This window comes from Salarias fasciatus, chromosome 6 (genome assembly GCF_902148845.1).
Source record: "Salarias fasciatus chromosome 6, fSalaFa1.1, whole genome shotgun sequence".
NCBI classification, from domain to species: Eukaryota; Metazoa; Chordata; class Actinopteri; order Blenniiformes; family Blenniidae; genus Salarias; species Salarias fasciatus.
In genome coordinates, this window is record NC_043750.1 from 5,878,961 (window position 1) to 5,900,204 (window position 21,244).

General features: G+C 41.6%; 2 protein-coding genes across 2 annotated transcripts; both read right to left on the reverse strand.

The window, feature by feature from the left end:
- Positions 1-236: 236 nt before the first annotated feature.
- On the reverse strand, positions 237-1,931 carry LOC115389544 (kallikrein-6-like). The gene is made up of 6 exons (XM_030092951.1): positions 1,832-1,931; positions 1,517-1,703; positions 1,049-1,228; positions 894-955; positions 598-737; positions 237-519 (listed from the first exon to the last, which is right to left on the reverse strand). The coding sequence occupies exons 1-6, from the start codon at positions 1,878-1,880 to the stop codon at positions 343-345; spliced, it is 795 nt and encodes a 264-aa protein (XP_029948811.1). The 5' UTR covers positions 1,881-1,931; the 3' UTR covers positions 237-342.
- Positions 1,932-10,884: 8,953 nt separating this feature from the next.
- LOC115389533 (NACHT, LRR and PYD domains-containing protein 3-like) lies at positions 10,885-20,689 on the reverse strand. Its single transcript, XM_030092935.1, has 7 exons — positions 20,550-20,689; positions 17,516-17,910; positions 15,251-17,078; positions 14,998-15,171; positions 14,727-14,900; positions 12,978-13,024; positions 10,885-12,796 (listed from the first exon to the last, which is right to left on the reverse strand). Exons 2-7 carry the CDS (start codon positions 17,823-17,825, stop codon positions 12,240-12,242), a joined length of 3,090 nt encoding a protein of 1,029 aa, XP_029948795.1. The 5' UTR covers positions 17,826-17,910; positions 20,550-20,689; the 3' UTR covers positions 10,885-12,239.
- Positions 20,690-21,244: the final 555 nt, after the last annotated feature.

A 21,244-nucleotide genomic window follows, 5' to 3' on the forward strand; every position in this document is an offset into this window, starting at 1 on the left:
TAGTTCAATTGTTTGGTCATGGCCAAAAAAATATAGTTTTATGTGTCAATTGTAAAAAGAAAAAATAAATATAAAAACTATGGATGGTCTTCTGCAGATTTCACAGGTCATTACTGATGATTATTACAGTGGTAAACAGTTATCTTAAAAACATAATTAAAGTTAGTGCACAGTTTTTCTTGTTTCAAAGCAGTCCGTGTATTTTCATCTACAATGAGAGGCGTGAGACAACAACAGCCGCAATGATGAGATTTTATAAGCAAGCAATATTTTTGAACAATATTAAGAAAGATTGAAGTTTGCGCAGATGCACAGGACTTTCAAATATACACAGTTATCCATTTAGCCACCACCGGTATTTGAATTTTTTGGCAGGCTGACAATGTTGTTGATCCAGTTCATGTATTTGCAAACATCCATAGCTCCAACTGGCTCGAGACAGGGGAACACGGCATCACCAGAGAAAGAAACAATGCCATAAATCTTGTCTTGGTACACCATACCTCCACCAGAGTCGCCCTGAAAAGAGTTGCAGGTTATTTAGCTGTGCTGGGTGAGTGTGGAGCGACGTTAGGCTTTGAGGGAACGTAAACTTACTTTGCATAAATACTTTCGAGGGCTTTGAACGCAGAACCAGTGCTGATACAGTGTGGATGGATCACCGAAGATTTGAAGCTTGCGGACCCTTGTGCAGTCCACAACTTCAAAGTCAGCACACTGAAGAGAGCCGTACTCGCCTACATAGTAATGGAAAAATGTGTTGGTTTTTTTTCAGTTTAATGAAACATTTCTGCAGATGATCAGATACATAAGAATAAATGTCATGAATGTTTTGTTTTTGTTTTTTTTTTCTTTTTGTGAAGCCAAATGTAATTAATTGAACTTTGACTCACTTATTTGACTGTTCAGGCCCTTCAGTTGAGCACCATATCCTGCCACCCGAACAAATGCACCCCTGAAATACAATCAAGAGTATGAGTTTGAACAGAAAAGGTTCTTAGAAGAAACCAGAGCTCTCAGACTTCCTTAGACTGAAACTGCGACTCACAAGGTTGGCTGATTTTGACAGTCAGGAAGGTCTACAGGTTGAATCTTAGAAGGTTTTGGCAGCTTCAGCAGCATGATGTCATGACTCCTCAGTTTTTGGTCCTGAAAGATCTCAGGTTTAGTAATGACTTGAGGCTTCTCTCCTGGACCCGGATGAACTCCGACAGTTGCATACATGGTCCTGAAAATAAACAGGGTTTTGTTTCATTTGCATCAGTTTTTATAAGGTGGGTGAAGATGCTCTGCGCTGTGGAGGTCAGTGGTCCTGGAAAGATTATGAAGGACTAAGAACTAATAATAAAACAGCTGAAATCAATGTCGAACTTGCAGACAGGAGCAGGAATGGTTTGAATAGGAGGGGAAATATTTATTTCAGGCTTTTAATGCATCACAGGTGCTGTGGATATGGAGTCAATCTAACGTTACAAATAATCAATGGCACGGACATTAAAGACTGGGACTTTCTCACCTCCCGGGTTTCCAGCAGTGAGCTGCAGTGAGAATCCACTGGGGACTGATCAGAGAGCCTCCGCAGAGAGATGTACGTGTACCATCTGTCGCCTCCAGTTTCACATGGTAGGGACGCTCAGTTGGTCCACACGTCGTACCTCCAGCGAGTCTCCTCTGACGATGCAGCTCCGAGCTCGTGGCGAGACCTGCAGCATCAGATTATACATGACAGTGTTTGTTTTCATGGTAGAAAACAAGAATTTACAACATGGAAAGAGAAAATGAACTCAAACAAACTAGGACTCAAACAGAAACAGGAAAAGTGTCGACTCACCAAGCCACAGCATGAGAAGAAGAAGTTTGAGAAGAGCCATCGTTCTCATTTGCCTCTTGAAAACAGACGTCCTGCACACTTTGCATTTATAGCATGTCCTCACAGCCTGATTGGCCTCCGAGACACTAACATATCTCCTTTTAAGGAATTACTAACCTAATGGTTTGTTGTAATCACTTCATCTTGTTATTTCACAACCACAGTAGCTCAGAACAGTGGCTGCAAGGGTTCTCAAAAACAGGTTAGAGCAGAACATTACAACATTATGCATACAACTAGTTCTTTTACAAACGGCAATAGTGATATCACTGTGTGTATCAGAGATGATAACACGTGTTTGGATTAAAAACAGTCATTGATTAAAAAAAAAGTATCATTAAAGCATCAGTAAGTGAAAAAAGTGTCACTAAAATATATTAATGGTGAAAAAATTATCATTATAGTATTAGCAATAGTAAGAACGTAGCATAGAGTATTAAAAAGTACATCCGGCAGAAGAATTGTAAAAAGATAAATAAGTAAGGCTGATTGACATTCTTGTGCCAGCCTGCACATTAGGGACACTCGAGATGTTTTGTTTTAATTCAGTCACAAGTGTGGCAGGAGTGAGTTCCAGGTTACTCCACAGAAACATGTTTTCATATTTCCATTTTCATTGTAAAATCTTAAAATTACCATTTGAGTGGAATTCATTGAATTTGTACTGTGTGAAGGAATCACTGTGGTGAAATTAAATATTTGGAAGTCGATTTCTCTTTACTAACAAATGCCATCCAGAGAAACTTTGATATATGAGTCAGAATACACCAAAAACTTCTCAAAAATCTCTAAAAACTATTCTACTAATGCATGTCTGGATGTAGAAAAGCAAAATAACACTACAGCTCATCCTTATCTGTTGTGAGATGTGATGAGATGTATGATGCTCAACTGGAAAATGAAATAATTTTGTTTAACACAGTGAGCAAATTCTTTAATGACAACTTTGTTTTCACTTTGGTGTCATTTTTGACCTCTCCTTTAAGTCCATTTCAGTTTATCCGTGTTATGTCTGTCACACCCTGTACCTCCATAACATATGGGGGCGCTCGGGATCTGCTTTTGTCTCCCTGCCTGTTCAGGTGGGCGGTGCTGGGAGGTCAGGATCATGGAATTGCCTTCAGCTGCTTCAGCGGGTGGAGATCACTTCCTGGATGAGGGCGTCTATTCAACCTCCTGACCTCTTGGCGCCACTTCGGCGCTGGAGTGTAGCAGCTCCTACAGTTAGTGGTGATATGTAAATGTCTGTTTTTGGATTCTCGTTCCTGGTTAACTTGGTGTCTCTATCCCAGTCTGAAGACCCGCTCAGGGGTCTACCTGCCCTGGTCCTGATCGCTTCACCTGATCCAGTCCCTTGGGTCCTTGCGGATTCCCAGATCTCAGATTCCCCCCGTGAAATCAATAAATGTTTTTCAAATCTTAACTTTGCAGTCTGCTTTTGAGCCTCTGGCGCACACGTAACAATATCCAGCACGTGTATTTCATCACAAACAAAAAAAAGCCATTGCCAGTATTGTTGGAAGCGTTAAGACTGATCTTCAAAGTGTTGTCAAATGTTCTACTAACATATGCTTCCTCAAAACGTTTATAGCCCATACAAGTGTAATGATTATAATGCAAACTTCCCACTGAAGTACAGAAACCCAGTGTATCCCAGGTGTCAGAGTGTGGTCAGAGCTGTTCTTTTCAACCAGATCACAACAGCAGGTTTAAAATGGATCATGAGGAAAAAATGAATTTTGATTTTCTTATTTTTCTTATTCTCATTAAGTAACATTGTCAAGGAAAAGCAAAATCCCTTTTAACCAACGTGGTGAAACTCCGTTGCAGATGAACATAATTGAGGACAACATTCATTCTTCTATGCAACATATTTGAGAATGCAGCTTAGCTGTTTCTGAATGTGTTTTTGTGGAGACGGGGTTGCTCTTGAGAAAAAGTATGCAATGCATATCATATTCAACCTGGATAAACATTCATCACAAACCTCGAGAGCTTGTTCTGCATTTAGCACATTTGTACCATCACCTTTTCATTTATCTTTTCATGTTCTAGCCTTGTAATATGGTCTGCATGAAAGGATGTGTATTGCATGTGATTGCATGAATATATCTTTCGTACAGTGTTCATCCTGCTGCTCTCAGGGATCCACCGTCCATCGTCTCCTCGCTCCAGCTCATCATGTTCAATCAACAGCTCATCATCAGGCTTCCAGAAAGCCGTTCAACCAGCCATCTGTTGAAGATGATGCTCATTTTTAGAGAAGAGAAAGTAGAGTTGCTCATGATATGATATTCTGCAATATGTTGTTGACATCGGAGGACATGCTTTTGAATGTTGATTTTGGTGTATAAACAGCACATTACAAGTTAAAGTGAAAAAATACATGATAAAATCACAAAATTACAGACTTGTTGAGTCATTCTAAAAGAAGAAGAAGAAAAGAATGACAGCTGTTTGGAGAGATAAACCTCCTTGAAGTGCTTTGAAAAATGAGTACAAGATATTTACTCAACTTGCCACAGAAGAAGGAAGATGATGTCTGGGGCTGATAGGGTTCAAGGTCTGATATCATCTGGCTGGACCAAATAAAAAAAAATGACACAAAAGTATTGTTGAAGTATTGTTTAAATTATTGAATTAAATAATTTCTTCATTGTCCTTTGGCTGGTATGTTTGTTCTCACCAATCATTGTTTTACTGCGGAGCTGGAAACTTTGCCAGAAAAGCAGTTTTTCAACGTGGAGAGACTTATTACTCATATTAGAAAGTCAGACTGAATTCTACTCGAGCAGTAAGACCAAGCAACTTCCTTGAGATTCAGATTTCTTCAGATATTTGTTTGATGGACCTCATTCATGAAGTATAATGTATCGTATTCCACAATTCCTGAGTGGAAAATAAGGATCAGTCTGATATTTGAAAGATTTTATTCAACGTATTTGATGTGATGATATACATTGCCACTTCTTGAATTGTATTTATAAAGTCCTGCACCTCAGCCAGACTAATAGTTGTGCCTGTTACCAACAGTTTTTCTGGAGTGTGATTCCGGGCCCCAGGTCTCAGAACTGCTGTTGCACAGAGTCATTCTGTTTTTGTTGTGACTGTCGGAAATCTGAACCAGGCTCCTGCTTCGGTCCTACAGAGACCAGACTACCCTTAACAAAGGATAAAGTGTTAGATACAGGTCTCAATAGACATTGAATTTTATTTAAATGTACCTCTATGCTGTTGACCCCAAAATGTAAGTGCCTCTGTTGAAATATTCTAGATAAACTTCAGATTATGGTTTATTGTCAAGGACAGTGTCATGACTCACACGGCAGCGGCCTCCTAGTGGCGCTGTGCGGGTTCTTGTTTTCGTTTTTCAGGTGGGTGGAGCTGGAGAGGAGGCTTGCTGCAGCGTGGGTTCAGATCGTCAGCGGGATGACTTTCAGCTGCTTGGGGCGCTGGCACTATTTAAGCGACGCCCAGGCTGAGAGTCAGCGCTGGATCGTAACATCTACGCCCATGTGTGATGTGTGTTAGCGCATTCAGCTTAGCAGCTTCCCAAGCTGACCAAGTTATTCTTGTTGCAGTTGGAGTCCTGATCAGCCTGCCACAGCGGTCAGCAGCTCTCTGCCTCTCCAGCCGCCAACCTGCCCCGGACAGTCTCAGGACGCAGAGCCAGGACGCCAATACTGAAGCTCGCCACCGACGATTCGGACAGTGCCCATTCAGACCTCCCGCCTGGACTCGCCGCTTCCTGACCCCCCAGAATAAACTGTTCTTTGCACTCTTCAGACCCACCTCCATCTTGCTGTCTGCGTCTGAGCCTCACTACAGACCGTAACAGATAGATCCCCGGACAGATCCCTACTCCAACACCACAGCAGCTGGAACCAGCGGACAAACGCAGCAGGAACAGGCTGATGTTGAATATGCTGCTGTCAACTTTACCTAGGTCAGTTCTTCCCCAAAGTAGGCAACGTTTCTCCCAGGAACACTGAAATATCACAATATATGCACATAAAGGGATGTACCGATGCCAATTTTTTAATGGATGAACATACTTATGACTTCTAAAGTTCAGCAACTTTCAGATTTCGGATACCGACATGAGTGCTTATTAAAGCTAGGGTTGGCGATTTGAATGAGATACATTTTTTTAAATACTAGTTAAAATGATCTTTATGACCCGATGGGAAGCAATTCATAGCGTGTTTTTAAAGTAGTTTGGAAAATATCCGCTATCTACAGCAGGAGTAAAACGGGAAAAACAGCAACCAATAGTCTTGAGGGCACACCTTTTTTTAAACCAATCAAATCCCTTCGCTGTTCCACCTGCCCCCTGCACGTACATGTCAATGGCGTGCACTGACCCTGGTTCAGTGCGCGCGTAGAAGGGCGGAGTGTCGTTGCAGAATGGCGGAGACTAATGTTTGGGGCTTTACTTACCGTTGAGTGCGCCATACCTGGCATTGTGCAAATAAAGAAAAATGAAGAAACGAAGCGCTGAGGACAGGTTACGCCAGGAACGCACTGGACGCGGAAGTGCCGCGCCCACTGCACGCGCCGCGAACGTCTCCGCGTCTCCGCTCCCAACGGGAGCTCCTCCAATGGGGTGGGAGCTGGGCGGAGCTAGCTAGGCGGAGCCTTGGAGAGATGCTACATGCTAACGCTAGTTTTCCAAGATCGCCAACTCTAGCTTTAAACTAATGCCAGATGAACTCTGCTGGTCAAACTGTCTCTGGTGATTTGGTTGCTGGTGTTGTACCGGCTTGGTTTCGTCCCTTCTCTTGATATTTTGGCACAACATCATTTACAGTTGTCTTGCTTCTGTCATTCTCATTAATATTAAAAAAAAAACAAAAAATCACTGACATTATTCGTGCTCTCATGTGTACTTAGAGTATGACTACTTGGTGTGGTGTCAGACTCGATCCCTGATACTGGTATTGGTATCAGTGCATCCCTAATTTAAATGAAGATTACACTCAATGTGAACACTCATTTTAATGGATCTGATTTATGAATTTGCCTCCTCTCATACACTTCCACCAGGAACTTTTGGAAGATTGCACTGTACAGCACTGTAAAGGAAGGTTAACACACTTCATGTGAAGACTCAAATCAAATAAAAACTGCTGAGCTTCTACAAGTAACACCAAGTTCTGGGAGAACTGGCTGGAAAAGTGATATTCTTTCTGTGTTTCTGTTAAATTTATCTTTGCTGAGGTACATTTGTCTTCAACTTGAATGAGGTCAACTTGTCTGTTCTCCAAGTTCTGCCACGAGATGGTGGTAGTGAGCCTGAAAAACCTCATAAGGTTCCTTTGGTTCTTTCACTGCATGCTTATGTGTTTATTATTATGCATCATCTTTTGTGCTCTGTATTTGTATTATATTTTAATGTCCTTTAAATTAATTTATCAGAGCCAACATGAATAAAAATGTTTTTTTTTTTTTTGTTTCAGACCTCATGTTGTCTTTTTGAACCGACAGTTTGGAATATAAAGTATGAAATGTGCAGCCATAACAAAAGAAGAGGGAAAAACTAAATACTAGTTGGCCTTAATCTAATCTGCTGTGTAGCTGTACTGCTGTAGTGAGGAGCAGTGTTTTGTGTTCAGCTATGAAATGCACATTATATTTTCAAGAGTTCAGAGTTCATTCATTCCTCAGTGACAGAAGGAAACATGCAGTCTCCAATAAATCCATACAGGCTGAAGATGTTATTGCCTCCATCAGATTCTTCTGAGTTCAGCCTGGTGAGGCTGTGGTTCTCAACAGGCAGGTTGCTGACAGGTTAGCAGGCTAATAACACTTTAGCTTCACTTTGAGTTCAGGTGTGTATCATACCTGTAGATGTGTCTTCAGGTTTGACGATGAATCACTGGATGCTGAGAGCATTTTCACAGCTGGGAGGCAGAATTTGGATTGTGCATAGACGTTTTGGGCCTCATCTGACTTAAATACAAAATGATATCTAAGTTTCCAGCCAAAGAATGAGTTTCTCTCTCTGGAAGCAGCCGTGACTCCAGCAGGTGGAGAAATCCATGGCATTATGGGTTGTTTCATTCACGGTTAAACACATAAAAGTGGAGCGGGAGGCTGCTCCAAGAAAGCGTCGATGCTGTGTCTACCCTTTATGGCGATTAATGTTTATAGATCTATGGCGGTGTCGCGGTTTGTGCCATGAAGTGCTGTCAGTTGCCGTAAAGTGTCACAATGTCTGCACACAGTGCATATGCCTGTTGTAATTCTGGTATATTCCGTGTGATTTTCAAAAGTAATCCCACTCAGTAATCCGTGCTTTTATCAGATATACCTGTAAGGAGATTACATATTTTTTATGTACTTTAACAGATTACAGTTACATTTTTTTGTTTCCTAATTACATAACGCCGTTATATATTGATTGATTGATTTTATTTGTTTCATTCTTTTTTAAAAGAAAGAAATGAAAAGGAACAGAAAGAAGTGAGACTTATGATGTCTGCCCCTATCAACATAAAATAAATGACAATTTGTCAAGATTTGTTAACATATCACAAAAAAAAATGCAAAATTCAATACAACCATTTCACTAAATCAAAATACAAATACGACCATTTCACAAATAATTGCAGATCAAATACAACCATTTCCCAAGTGTAAATACAAAAAAACAAAAAACAAAAAAAAACCTTAATGAAATATTTTCAAAAGAAACAATCATTCTAAGTTTGACCATTCTTTAAAACAGAGTCGTACCCTCCCAATAACTGTGCTTTTAAACATTTCTTGAAGATGTGAATGGACTGAGACCTCTTAATTTCACTGTCAAGTTTATTCCATAAATTGATTCCTTTTGTTGTGATGCATCTTTCTTTCAATTTGGTTCTTGATTCCGGTCGTTTGAAAATTTCAGTGCCTCTTAATCTATATTGACTGTCTCGCTTTGCAAATCTATTCTGTAAATTAAATGGTAATTTTTTCCGGTGAGCTTTATACATTGTTTTAAGAAGGTTGAGTTCTACCAATTCTTTAATTTTTAAGGATTTCAATTTTATAAATATTGGGTTAGTGTGGTCTCTGTAACCACTTCCATTCACCACACGAATCGCTCGTTTCTGTAAGAGGAAGAGTGGTTCAATGTAGATCTTACAAGCATTTCCCCAGACTTCAACACAGTAGGTCAGATATGGTATAATCAATGAATTGTACAACAGAAACAAAGAATTATTGTGAAGTGACTCTTTCAATTTGTACAGAACAGCAATGTTTTGAGAAATCTTAGTTTTAACGTGCTCTATATGGGATTTCCATGTTAGTTGTTCATCCAGCAGTACACCTAAAAACTTAATTTCATTTGTTCTCTCAATCTCTATACCTTCCACTGTCAGTGTTGTGTCAGCGTCTTTCCTTCTGTAACTGAAAATCATATATTTGGTCTTACTGATGTTCAAAGATAGTTTGTTAGCGTTGAACCATTTTATAACATTCTGAAACTCTTTTTCTACAATTTCTAATACTTCATTTATATTGTCTCCAGCATAATACAAAGTAGTATCATCCGCAAACAAGATGCATTTCAATAAGCTGGAAGCAGCGTCAATGTCATTGATATAAAGAAGAAAGAGTACTGGTCCAAGGACGGATCCTTGAGGAACCCCACAAGTTACGTTTCCATTTTTAGATTTTATATCGTTGATTTGAACAAATTGTTTTCTGTCTTTTAAATAGCTTTTGACCCATTCGTGAGCAACACCTCTTATACCGTACTTATATAATTTATACAGCAATATGTCATGATCTAGAGTATCAAATGCTTTTTGAAGATCTACGAAGACACTTACTAAGAAACGTTTCTTGTCCATTGCATTTGTAATTTCTTCTGCCAGTTTCATAATTGCTGTGGCGGTTGAGTGATTAGTCCGAAATCCATATTGATTGTTACTTAAAATGTTGTGTTTAACAATAAATTTATTTAATCTGATCACAAATAATTTTTCTAAAATTTTTGAGAGCTGGGGAAGTAACGATATAGGCCTGTAATTGGAGACATCATTTTTATTTCCTTTTTTGAAAAGTGGAATTACTTTGGCTATTTTCATACTCTCTGGAAATGTTCCTGTGGTAAATGACTAGTTACAGATGTATTTAAAGGGTTCAATCACGACATCTATTATTTGTTTTATCAGTGACATGTTCATGTCTGTATAGTCATTGGAATTTTTATTTTGAAATTTACAAACAATACTGAATATTTCATTTGCTTGTACAGGCTCAAGAAAGATGCTACGTTCATTATTTTGTATTATTCCACTATTTATGTTTTCGTCTGGGATATTTTGAGATAGATTTTTTCCTATATTCACAAAGTAATTATTAAATTCCTCTACAATGTCCTGTTTTTCAAAAATGTCTATTTTGTTTTTGGTTATATGGTTTGGAATTATGGGTTTAACCTTACCTTTGTGCAAGACTGTGTTAATTACACTCTATGTGTTTTTTGTACTATTTTTGCTTTTCTCTATTAATTTTGTGTAGTAATCCTTTTTCTGTTGTCTTAGAATTGATATCAGTTTATTTTTATATTTTTTATACCGAACCTCGGCTTCTTTTGTTCTTAGTTTGAGAAACATTCTGTAGAGATAATTTTTTTTCTTACAGGCGTTTTTCAGACCACTTGTCATCCATGGGTTATTAATAGTATTTTTCTCGACACAAGCAATATATATATAATCCATTTCTCCCCAACCCTGTTAACAACATAGAGCTACTTTGGTGATTTAACATAAAATGGAATTCAACACAACAGTGAAAAGTGAGAAAGTTGTGAATGCTAACCTTTATTACTGTAGCACCCCATCACTATACACCAACTAACATGTTGGTATTTTACTCAAGTTGGGTTCGTGAGTTAAGGTAGTTACCACAAACGGTTTACCAATTTTGGGGGTTATTGTTACCCAGCAGGGGAAACTCAAATGATTCTCCTCACAAATTTTAACAAAAATGACACCAGACAACCGTTTAGAAGAAAAAATAGTTTGCCAAAATTTAATGGAACGAATAATTGATGTTCAACCAACGTAAAGAACTTAAATTCCGTTTCTCAGGAAAGAGAAATAAAAGTCTGCCACTCTTCAGTTTATGCAACCAATGGCAACCAAAATACACAATCGAACCTTTGAAGCTCATCAATAGATATTTACACAAATTAATGTTCAAACCACAACAATAAGAAAAAACAAATCAACCCCATACACACACTCCTCATTCACAGTTAGTTTACCAAGGGATGACGAAAAATGTTGCAGGCCTGTTAGCAGTTGTGAAGGGATGCAAAAACCCTTCTCCTCGATGCAAGGCAGCAATGAACCCGCGGAACACGCCGTGCTGCAGGTGCCGTGTCCGACGCTGAACAACGCCGGGCACCCGAGGACGACGAGTCTGCGGTGGGAGGGAGGACTGGTTGTAGTGCATCTCTTCTGGTTCCCGCTCCCTGACCTACGTCACCATAGAGACGCTCTCTGATTGGTTTGCTGCAAAAACGCCGCATCAAAAGTTGAGATTTCTCAACTTCAGCGTCGGCCTCAAAAATGCCCCGCCGACGCCAGAACGCCCCGACGAACCTCGAAAACGCCAAAACGCGCTGCAAAAACACTTCCGACCCCTTCCAGGATTTTCACCGCCGGTGAACGCGCGTTCCCCATTGCTTTTCAATTATATTTGGACGCAAAATCACAGAAATCATTTGGCGATGTGAACGGGCCTTTAGACACTGCCAGAATGTGCCGCTGCATTCACGGGGTGTTTTTTTGGTCTCTTCTTCAACTTTTATCAAGTTAGGAGTTCTCTCTCTGTCCTCAGCTCCCACTGCATCTTCCCATTTTCCCCGCTCTCACTTTTTTACTTCCTCCCGCTCCAGTTTTCAGTCCCGTCCTCTTCCGGCTGCTTCTCCTCCCCGGGCTCCACCCAAGTCCATGTAGCTGGACACTTCCTTCCAGCCCAATAATCAAATAAAAACAAATCCACATTTCCAGAGTGTTCTGTATATTTTTACACTCACAAATCAGTTCCACACATTTCTAAATCACACATTGTAACACAACAAACTTGTAGATTCAAACATTTTTACATGACAAAATATAATTGATGCTGATGTCCAACTTAATAGGGACAAAATTAATTAGTTCCTAAATTTTCCCAGGGCAACATTACTTTATGACTGAACATTCAAGAAACACGGCAACAGCAAAACGGCAACAAACATAAGGTGGAACAAAGAAGAAACCCTATTTTTGTGGAGTTTTTTGGATAAACTCCTCCCACCTTCAGATAGACCACTCCCACCTTGTGACAGGCTCCTCCTCCTCTGTGCTGTCAGAGACAGAGATCATTCGTCCTGTAGAGGACACAGACTCACAGATGAACCAGGGAGCCAGAATGTAAACCCAGCCATCAGAGGTTCAGTGAATGTGGTGTTGAAGGTGTAGAGGTGGATCAGAGAGTCAGAGGAGACTCTGAAGAAGGACAGAGAGCCTGCAGGACAGTCCACATACACTCCTGCTTTATCAGAGAAGGAGAAGAAGTGAGGGAAGGAGGAGGGGGTGAATGTTTCTTTGTTGTTGTGCCTGACACAGAAACATTCACTATACCAATGCAGACTCCAGGACTGGTGATTTCTTCCAAACAAACACTCCTCACGGCCTCCTTTCCTTCTAATTCCTCCGTAACTGACTGATATTTCAACACCTCCGCTCCACTCGACCTCCCAGTAACACCGATCTCTCAGAACATTTCCACACAGCATCTGAGGAATCCAATAATCAAATCTGTCTGGATGATCAGGATACGGCTGCACTTCCTCCACATATGTCACTTTCCTGTTGTTGTTGGACAGTTTGAGTTTTCTGCTCATTGAGTTTGATTCCAGTTGAAGCTGACAGGAATCTGATGGAGAGAAAAAGAGAGAAGACATAATCTGACACATGTGATGGATTTGTTGTTTGTGGACTTCCTGACATGTTTTTAGTGGAGAGAAAGTTTTATGAGGACACTTTTTATCAGTAATGTTTGAATGAATCTAAAGCTTTGATTGAAAATCAAACGCACAGTGATCAGTCCAACTTACACTTCCTCAGACCAGGTTTGAGCCTCTGCTCTCCACCATGGTCCACCCTGCAGGGAGAAACAGAGTCAGTAGAGTGTTCTCTTCAACATGAGTCCTAACTGCTGTAGAACGTGAAGTAGAGCTCCTCGGTTTGTCTCTGGAGACACAGAAAGAAGTTGAAAGTGCTTTGAGTTCATGAGCTGTGGGGTCGTTTGACTGAGTGAGGAGAACAAGTCCAACATTTCTACATGACTGTTGGGGCTTGTGTTTGGTAATTCGTGTTAAATTACTAAAGTATGGATTACTGGAGGTAATTAATTCAGTAATTTTATTTAATTATTAATTTGAGTAAGTTGTCATTTACCAATTACAAACTACTACCAATTACTACTACCAACTACCAATTACTACAGATCATTTACGGAGTCACTAATAAAACTAATTCAAACTTTGCTCCAAATCCTTGTGTTTACATTTGGACCCTGAAAGTGTTTCTGCTGCTTTGAATCAGTGTGATGAAGATGGAAACCAGCTGGCATGTTTCTGTTCCTCTCCTCCGAAATCCAGCTGGAAAAATGTGCTTTCAAAGGATCCTTCATATTTCCTGACTTTTCATTGAAAGACTCAGTTTGGCTGACAGAGGAAGAGAATTGGTTCTCAGTTGCTGATAACTGGAGGCTTTTTTTTACAATATAAAAACAATCAAGTGTTCTGCATTCAAAGTGATATCAAGACGCAAAACAAATGAAAGCACCATCCCAAATAAACTGGCTTCATGTAGCTAAAGACTGTCCTGACCGAAAAACCCACCCCTGCAATCCCACACTGCCTAAAATCTAAAGCCACGCCCCTCCAGCACATCAGTCGCCATGTACACGTACTGTGCCATCTCCAACCAAGTTGAGGAGAAGGAAAACATGAAAATGCTCTGACGCAATATCTGAGTGGCTGACGTGAGGGAAAACCAAAAACAATGAGATGACTTCTTTTAAATTCACAACACATAAATCAATAAAAAAATTATTCAAATCATGCAATAAAAGTATAGTATAGCCATCCAAAATCTGAATAATTAAGTGAAAACAAAGTGTGGTGGTCTAAAGACAGGTCATCTGGTGGGAGAACACAGTCAAGGCTACATTTCGGAAAGGATGGTGCTAAGTACCTTAGAAAGGCTGACCATGTTATCTCAAACAAATGATCATCCCCTTTCATTCACGCAGTTAGTCATTCTCAGGCTCAAACTTTCCTGGTCCCATTGTTTAACAGTGGGAGGTTTGTCACTTCACTACTTTGAAGTACACCTCTTCACCACAAACAGAAGTTTGTAACAGAGTCTGGAGTCAGATCTCCTCAGAGATAATGTTTTGGAAATCCATGACACGTAATCAACTTCATTCCAGTTCGTTGTTCATGGCATCCGGAGCAACCACCACAGTTGCAGCTTTGTTGATCAAGCTGATAGAGTGCACATCAAAAGGAATAAACTGTGTATTGTACACGTGAATTCATTGAATAATGTAAGAATAAAGTGTACATTTGCCAAGATAAAATTTGTGAAAAAGTAGCTAAACTCACAAGCTACCTTAAAATGGAATAACTTCCACCACAAACTGAAGGCATATCTGCCATGTTTTCAAAAGAAAAAAAAAAAGGCAGAAAATGTGCAGACACGTGACCTCCCGCTGACAAATCCTGTCTGATCATCAACTGGAGACATTCTGAAGAACATCTCAGTCTCCAGGATGAGCTCCTGTTGTGAGTTCATACCTGAGAGTCTTCAGTTTGCAGTGTGGATCCTCCACTACAGCCGAAAGCAACTTCACTCCTGAGTCTCCCGGATGGTTGTAACTCAAGTCCAGCTCTCGTAGAAGGGAGGACTTGGAGGTCAGAGCTGAGACCAGAGATGCACAGCCTTTTTCTGAGACCAGACAACCTGAAAGACTGGACAAATAAACACTGTTGCATCAAGTCAAGAAGGAAGATCCTCCACATGATCTGCACCAACATCCACCTGATCAAGCAGCAGCTGGATCCTGACCTGAGAGCTTCCAGTTTACAATGAGGACTCTCCAGCCCACGAGACAGAAGCGTCACTCCAGAGTCCTGCAGGTCGTTGTTGCTCAGGTCCAGATGTGTCAGACTGGAGGACGGAGAGCTGAGAACTGAGGACAGAGCTCTACAGCTTCTCTCTGACAGACCACAGCAGCTCAACCTGAAGAAGAAGCAATAATCAAACCCTCTGAATGTTTGTCAAAGACTGAGTTCTCCATATTTGTTCATGAAGTACATACAGAGCTTTGTTGGAGGCTTTGACCACTGGCAGCAACCTCAGAAGAGACTCTTCTGAAGCAGAGTATTTCTTCAGGTCAAACTCCTTCAGATCTTCTTCCGACGACAGTAAGATGAAGACCAGAGCTGACCACTGAGCAGGAGACAGTTTGTCTGTAGAAAGACGTCCTGATCTCAGGGACTGTTGGATCTCCTCCACCAGAGAACCATCATTCAGTTCATTCAGACAGTGGAACAGATTGATGCTTCTCTCTGCAGTCATACTCTTACGCAGTTTCTTCTTAATATACTCAACTGTTTCCTGATTGGTCTGTGAGCTACTTCCTGTCTGTGTCAGCAGATCTCGCAGGAGACTCTGATTGGTCTCCAGTGAAAGACCCAGGAGGAAGCGGAGGAACAAGTCCAGGTGTCCGTTTGGACTCTTCAAGGCCTCGTCCACTGCTCTCTGATGGAGATGGTGGAGTTTAGGTTTCTTCATCACTTTTAAAAACCTAATGGTTTGTTTCTCTTCCAGCAGGTTGATTCCAGAGTTGATGAAGGTCTGATGGACATGAAGAGCAGCCAGAAACTCCTGAATGCTGAGATGGATGAAGCAGAACACCATGTCCTGGTACAGGCCGCTCTCCTCTTTAAAGATCTGTGTGAACATTCCTGAGTACTTTGAGGCTGCTCTGAGATCAATGCCACAGTCTGCCAGGTCAGATTTATAGAAGATCATGTTTCCTTTCTGCAGCTGCTCAAAAGCCAGTTTTCCCAGAGACTCAGTCATTTCCCTGCTGTCTGGACTCCAGGTGTCATCTGTGGCAGCTCCTCCATCATACTTGACCTTCTTGACTTTGGCCTGGACCACCAGGTGGTGGATGTACATCTCAGTCAGGGTCTTGGGCAGCTCTCCTCCCTCTCTGTTCTTCAACACCTTCTCCAGAACTGTAGCAGTGATCCAGCAGAAGACCGGGATGTGGCACATGATGTGGAGGCTTCGGGAGGTCTTGATGTGGGAGATGATCCTGCTGGCCTGCTCCCGCTCACTGAACCTCCTCCTGAAGTACTCCTCCTTCTGGGGGTCGGTGAACCCTCGGACCTCTGTCACCCTGTCCACACAGTCAGCAGGGATCTGATTGGCTGCTGCCGGTCGTGTGGTGATCCAGAGGCGAGCAGAGGGAAGCAGTTCCCCGCTGATGAGGCTTGTCAGCAGAACATCCACACATGAGGATTCTGTAACATCAGTCAGGAAGTCAGTCTGGTGGAAGTCCAGATGGAGTCGACACTCATCCAGACCGTCCAAGATAAAGATCACCTGCACATCTTCAAATATGCAGATTCCTGCTTCTTTGGTTTCTTTAAATAAGTGATGAACAAGTCCCACCAAACTGAACTTCTTCTCCTTCAGCACATTCAGCTGTCTGAAGGTGAATGGAAATATGAAGTGGATGTCCTGGTTGGCTTTGTCTTCAGCCCAGTCCAGAGTGAACTTCTGTGTCAGGACTGTTTTCCCAATGCCAGCCACTCCTTTTGTCAGCACTGTTCTGATTGGTTGAGATCTGTCTGGAGTACCTGTAAAGATGTCTTCTGGTCTAATGCTTGTTTCTTCTCCGTCTGCTGTCCTGGGTGCTGCTTCGATCTGTCTGACCTCATGTTCCTGATTGACCTCTGCAGTCCCCCCCTCTGTGATGTGGAGCTCTGTGTGGATCTCGTTCAGGAGGGTGGACTTTCCTGCTTTAGCGACTCCCTCAGATACACACTGGAACTTCTTCTTCAGTTTGGACTTGAGTGCTTCTTGACACCTCTTAGATATCACTGACAATAGAACTTCTCGAGGACCGTCATTCCCTATTTCAGAAAAAAAACAAACAAAAAAAAAACTCATTTTGAATCATGTTCGAACCGCTGTAGAAAATTCAGACATTTCCTATACATATCACTAGAAACTGGATGATCTTAGATTTGGCATGTTTGACCTGTTAAGGAGATCCTTAACAGGTCAAACATGATGTAGAATCATGATTCATTTCATCATTCATGTGTTTGTTTTCTCTTCAGCTCGTTATAATGTGAATTTTAAACTGGGTGCAAAATGTAATGCAGAAATCATAAACTGATTTTCAACATGAACTCAAAAGATTTGTGTTTTCTGTGTTGGAGAGAGGCCATGTATCATTTAATAAAAAAAAAAAAATACATTTGACTGTAATTATTAATCTCTGTTGTTTCTCATTATACAAATATAAGTTGTAACACCATCAAATGTTAATGTTTCCAGGACTTACCTCCAGGTTCTGAGTTGTTTTTCCAGTGTTTCTCCCATATACCCATCATATTCATTTTCTCTAAAACCATTTTAGTGACTGCAAGAGTGCAAAGGCTGTAGGTGTCGAGCATTTTGTCCACTGTGTCCAGCCTGTCCAATGTCTCAAGTCTGCTCTTTGGGATTGGTTTGAACCCTTCAAAGTCCCCTTTATGACACAAATGAAACTTGAACCTTTTAAAGTCTTCATCTAACAAGTCTTCCAGAATTCCCAGGAGGACATCTCTCGGTGAGCTCATCTTTGACCTCTTGAAGAGTCTGAGTGATCTCATCAAAATTTCATTCTGTGTTCATAGAGTCCCTGGAAAGATCACGATGAGATGCTGACATAATTTCCTTCAGGTGAGACGTTCAACTCTGAAAAACACAAAAGAAGAATATTCATGAGCTTTTTCTTTGTCTGGGACTACATGACTTCATTACAGCGAGCTATTGTTGATAACCCCTGAGTGCAAACCAGGGGTCAGAGAAGAGGAGTCAAAAACCAGGAGACAGAGACCAGGAGTGAAAGACCGTGAGACAGAAACCAGGAGACACAAAAATAGTTTCAGTCTTATACCCCTTTCCCACTGAAACTACTAGCGGGTTGACACGTGTTTTTTAAACACTAAATGCGGTAATCGACTGCTGTCGAGTTGCGTGGTTGCATGTTCCTGAGCTGATGATGTCCCACGTTGATGACATCATCAGTGCGACGGAGTACGGCGAGGTAAACAAACCAGTTGGAACACAGTCCCCGTTACCTGTGGACGAATCTCCTCTTCCCCATGGATCAAGATAAGCTCTCTGATATCACTATCTTGCCAATGCTGGGTTATCTTGACGAAGGATATCTCACGCTGTGTTTAAAAACAACAACAAGCGTGCTAATGTAAGCACGCTATGTCGACGTCATCAGTTCAAACAGATCGTCAAAAAACTGTGCAAGTCGTCGCACCGCAGCCGGCATTGTGATTTAAAAAAAAAAAAAAAGAGGCTTTTGGCCGAGTTGGTAAGCAGCTTACAGTCAAGTCGGCACCGACCAACTCGGCCACTTGAGAACCCCCCCCACCCCCCCCTGGCGAGGCCGACTTGGCAAGATGCCAACTTGACTGTATCCCGGGGGTGGTGCCGAGTTGGCCAGGGCTGACTTGGATTGGTGCCGACCTGACTGTAATCCCAACCACAAATGGGGGTGAAGGGAAGGAAGAGAGTGCAAGGATGCGTCAGTTTTTTTTGTTTTTTTTGTTTTGTTTTTTTAACTCCAGACAATTGGCTACTGCACCTACAAAGAGATATGACAGAGGGCATTCTATGGACTTTTGTTGGAGAATATAGCTGACAGTAAACTGGGGTGTAAAGCTGAGGCTCCAGGTATGAAAGTACACCAGAGCATCAGGAAAGGCCTACTACAGATCTCCATTAGTCTAACCCACCACAAGAAAACAAGGTAAACGAGTCCACATGTAGAATGTGAAGAGTGACTAAAGGTCAGTGCGATCATACAAGTGTGATAGTGATTATGCATATATGACCTCTGACCCCTGAGAAGATCAGAAGCAGGTCAGAGAGACTTCCAGGGCAGAGACAACCGGCGGCCATCCCAGAGCCCAGATCTGAGCCACTTCCCCAGGCAGACGTCCACGCATTGATCCAGAAAGGGGCAGAGGAAAGCCCCAGCCGGGTCCCCCAGCGGCCATGGGGCCCGGGCCCCAGAGAGCCAAGACTGGCAGGAGCCCACCCCCCCAGCACCGGACGCCCAGGGCGGGCAGAGCCAAGAGTCCAGGGCCCAAGAGTCCAAGAGGCAACCCCCCCGACTCAGGCCGAGGGCCATGACCATACCCAGGAGAACCAGCCCACACGGGCAGCCACCTGCCTCAGGCCAGTGAAGCGATTATTAGCAGGTTTAAATGTTTTTTTTTTGCCTATTGGGAAAGGTGTATTCCAGATTTCTTTGCAGCTCCCCTCATCTGTCAGCAACCAAATATGTTTTGATACTGTAGAGATCATTGATCTTGTACAGACCACTGATCCTGGAGAGACTATTTATCCTGGAAAGACTGTTGAGACCAATGATTCTGGAGAGACTATCGATTCTAAAGACTATTTTATTGAAGACAAACATACCGTAATTCTGCAGGACAGCAGTTCATCTGAAAAATCTGAAGTCCCTCTATAAAAGAATAAAACCCCACAATAATCAAATGTGACTCTGAGGGTATGTGTTTGTGTTTTCCGACTCTTGTCAGTGCCTTTAGTGGATTTTTAAGTGCTTTGAATGGACTTCATCATTGATGCTCTGATTGGATGACACTTTTTAAATTTCCTACTTGATACACTGACAATAAGAACATCTGTCTGTCCATCAATCTGTCTGTCTGTCTGTCTCTCTGTATACCCTCACCTTTTAGAACAGCAGAGAGACTCCTCCTCTGACTCTGGTTCTGCAGAAAATCTCTTTCTCTGATTCTGGTTCTACATTTAGTCTCCTCTTCTGAGTCTGGTCCCTGTCAATTCGTATGGCCGAGTCTGTGGACTACTTCAAAAAGGACTTGAGGACTCTTTTATTTAGCAAAGCGTTAAGCTTAATATTTCATTTGATAAATCTATGATATCATATGCACAGCAAAATGTATATGCTTTACCTTGCTCTGTACAGCAGATTTTTTTCCCCCGTGGAAAGTACTTTACTTAATTACTTACTTAACTTCCATAAAGTCTCCTCCTCTGAGTCTGATTCTGTAAAACTTCTCCTGCTCTGAGTTTGGTTCTGCAAATTTCTTGCTGTTAAAACAGAGTTTTTCCTTTCCACCACCATTTCCTGCTGCTCATTCTCTCTTAAGGTAATGAAATTGAATTGTAGTTACAAAAGATTAAAATCACAATACACACTCCTGTGTCCGACTATTTTCTCTGTGTGTGTCCGTCTGTGTGAATGTGTGTTCGTGTGTGTGTGTGTGTGTGTGTGTGTGTGTGTGTGTGTGTGTGTGTTTCTGTGTGTACGCGTGTGCACGTACCTTTGAAGGATCAAGGTGTCTTCAAGTCAAAATGAGCAGAATTCTCATTTAAATGTTGATTGAAAAGGTGGAAAAGAACAAAGGCGCTGTCAGTAGTTTGAAATGAGACGGTGAGAAGTGGTCTGCTCTGTCATGGAGGCTTCTACCCTGCTTTCTTTAATGAGGAAATGGGTTTTCTCTGTCTTTCAAGACAACACGTGACCTGCAGAGAGGTGGAGGGAGGAGATAAGAGAGAGCAAACAGTGCAGGACAATAATGTACTTCACTTTCCCACTGAAGGGAATTTTTCTTGGACTTTGGACGCAGCAACTGTGCCATAAATGCCTCAACAACCACAGTGACTACAAAGACATCTCCACAACAATAACATAACAGTATTGCACATATTCCTAGACAGAACAGATTGATATTACTCATAGCACAATCATACATTGCAGAATAAAAACAGTAAAAGCACTATAAAAAGTCTTCGGCCTCGAGCGTCATTGTTTAGGAGTTTGATGGAGGTTTGGAACAAATGAATTCTTGAAACGGTTGAGTTTGCAGTTGTAAACTCGATATTGTCTGCCTGAGGGTAGGAACTCGTATTCTGAGTAAAATATGTGTTTGTTCATAAATGGACTGCAGGGATTGATAGTCAGTTCTTCCCATCACCTTCATGGCCGTGTGCACCAAACAAGCCAATTTGGTTTTCA

Coding starts and splice junctions, on each gene's coding strand:
- LOC115389533 (XM_030092935.1), bottom strand. CDS start 17,825: ATGAGATCACTCAGACTCTTCAAGAGGTCAAAGATGAGCTCACCGAGA. Junction 15,172..15,250: donor AAAGCCTCCAACAAAGCTCT/GTATGTACTTCA, acceptor CTTCTTCTTCAG/GTTGAGCTGCTGTGGTCTGT. Junction 14,901..14,997: donor TGTAAACTGGAAGCTCTCAG/GTCAGGATCCAG, acceptor TTATTTGTCCAG/TCTTTCAGGTTGTCTGGTCT.
- LOC115389544 (XM_030092951.1), bottom strand. CDS start 1,880: ATGAGAACGATGGCTCTTCTCAAACTTCTTCTTCTCATGCTGTGGCTT. Junction 1,704..1,831: donor TCTTCTCATGCTGTGGCTTG/GTGAGTCGACAC, acceptor CTGATGCTGCAG/GTCTCGCCACGAGCTCGGAG. Junction 1,229..1,516: donor CACTGCTGGAAACCCGGGAG/GTGAGAAAGTCC, acceptor GTTTATTTTCAG/GACCATGTATGCAACTGTCG.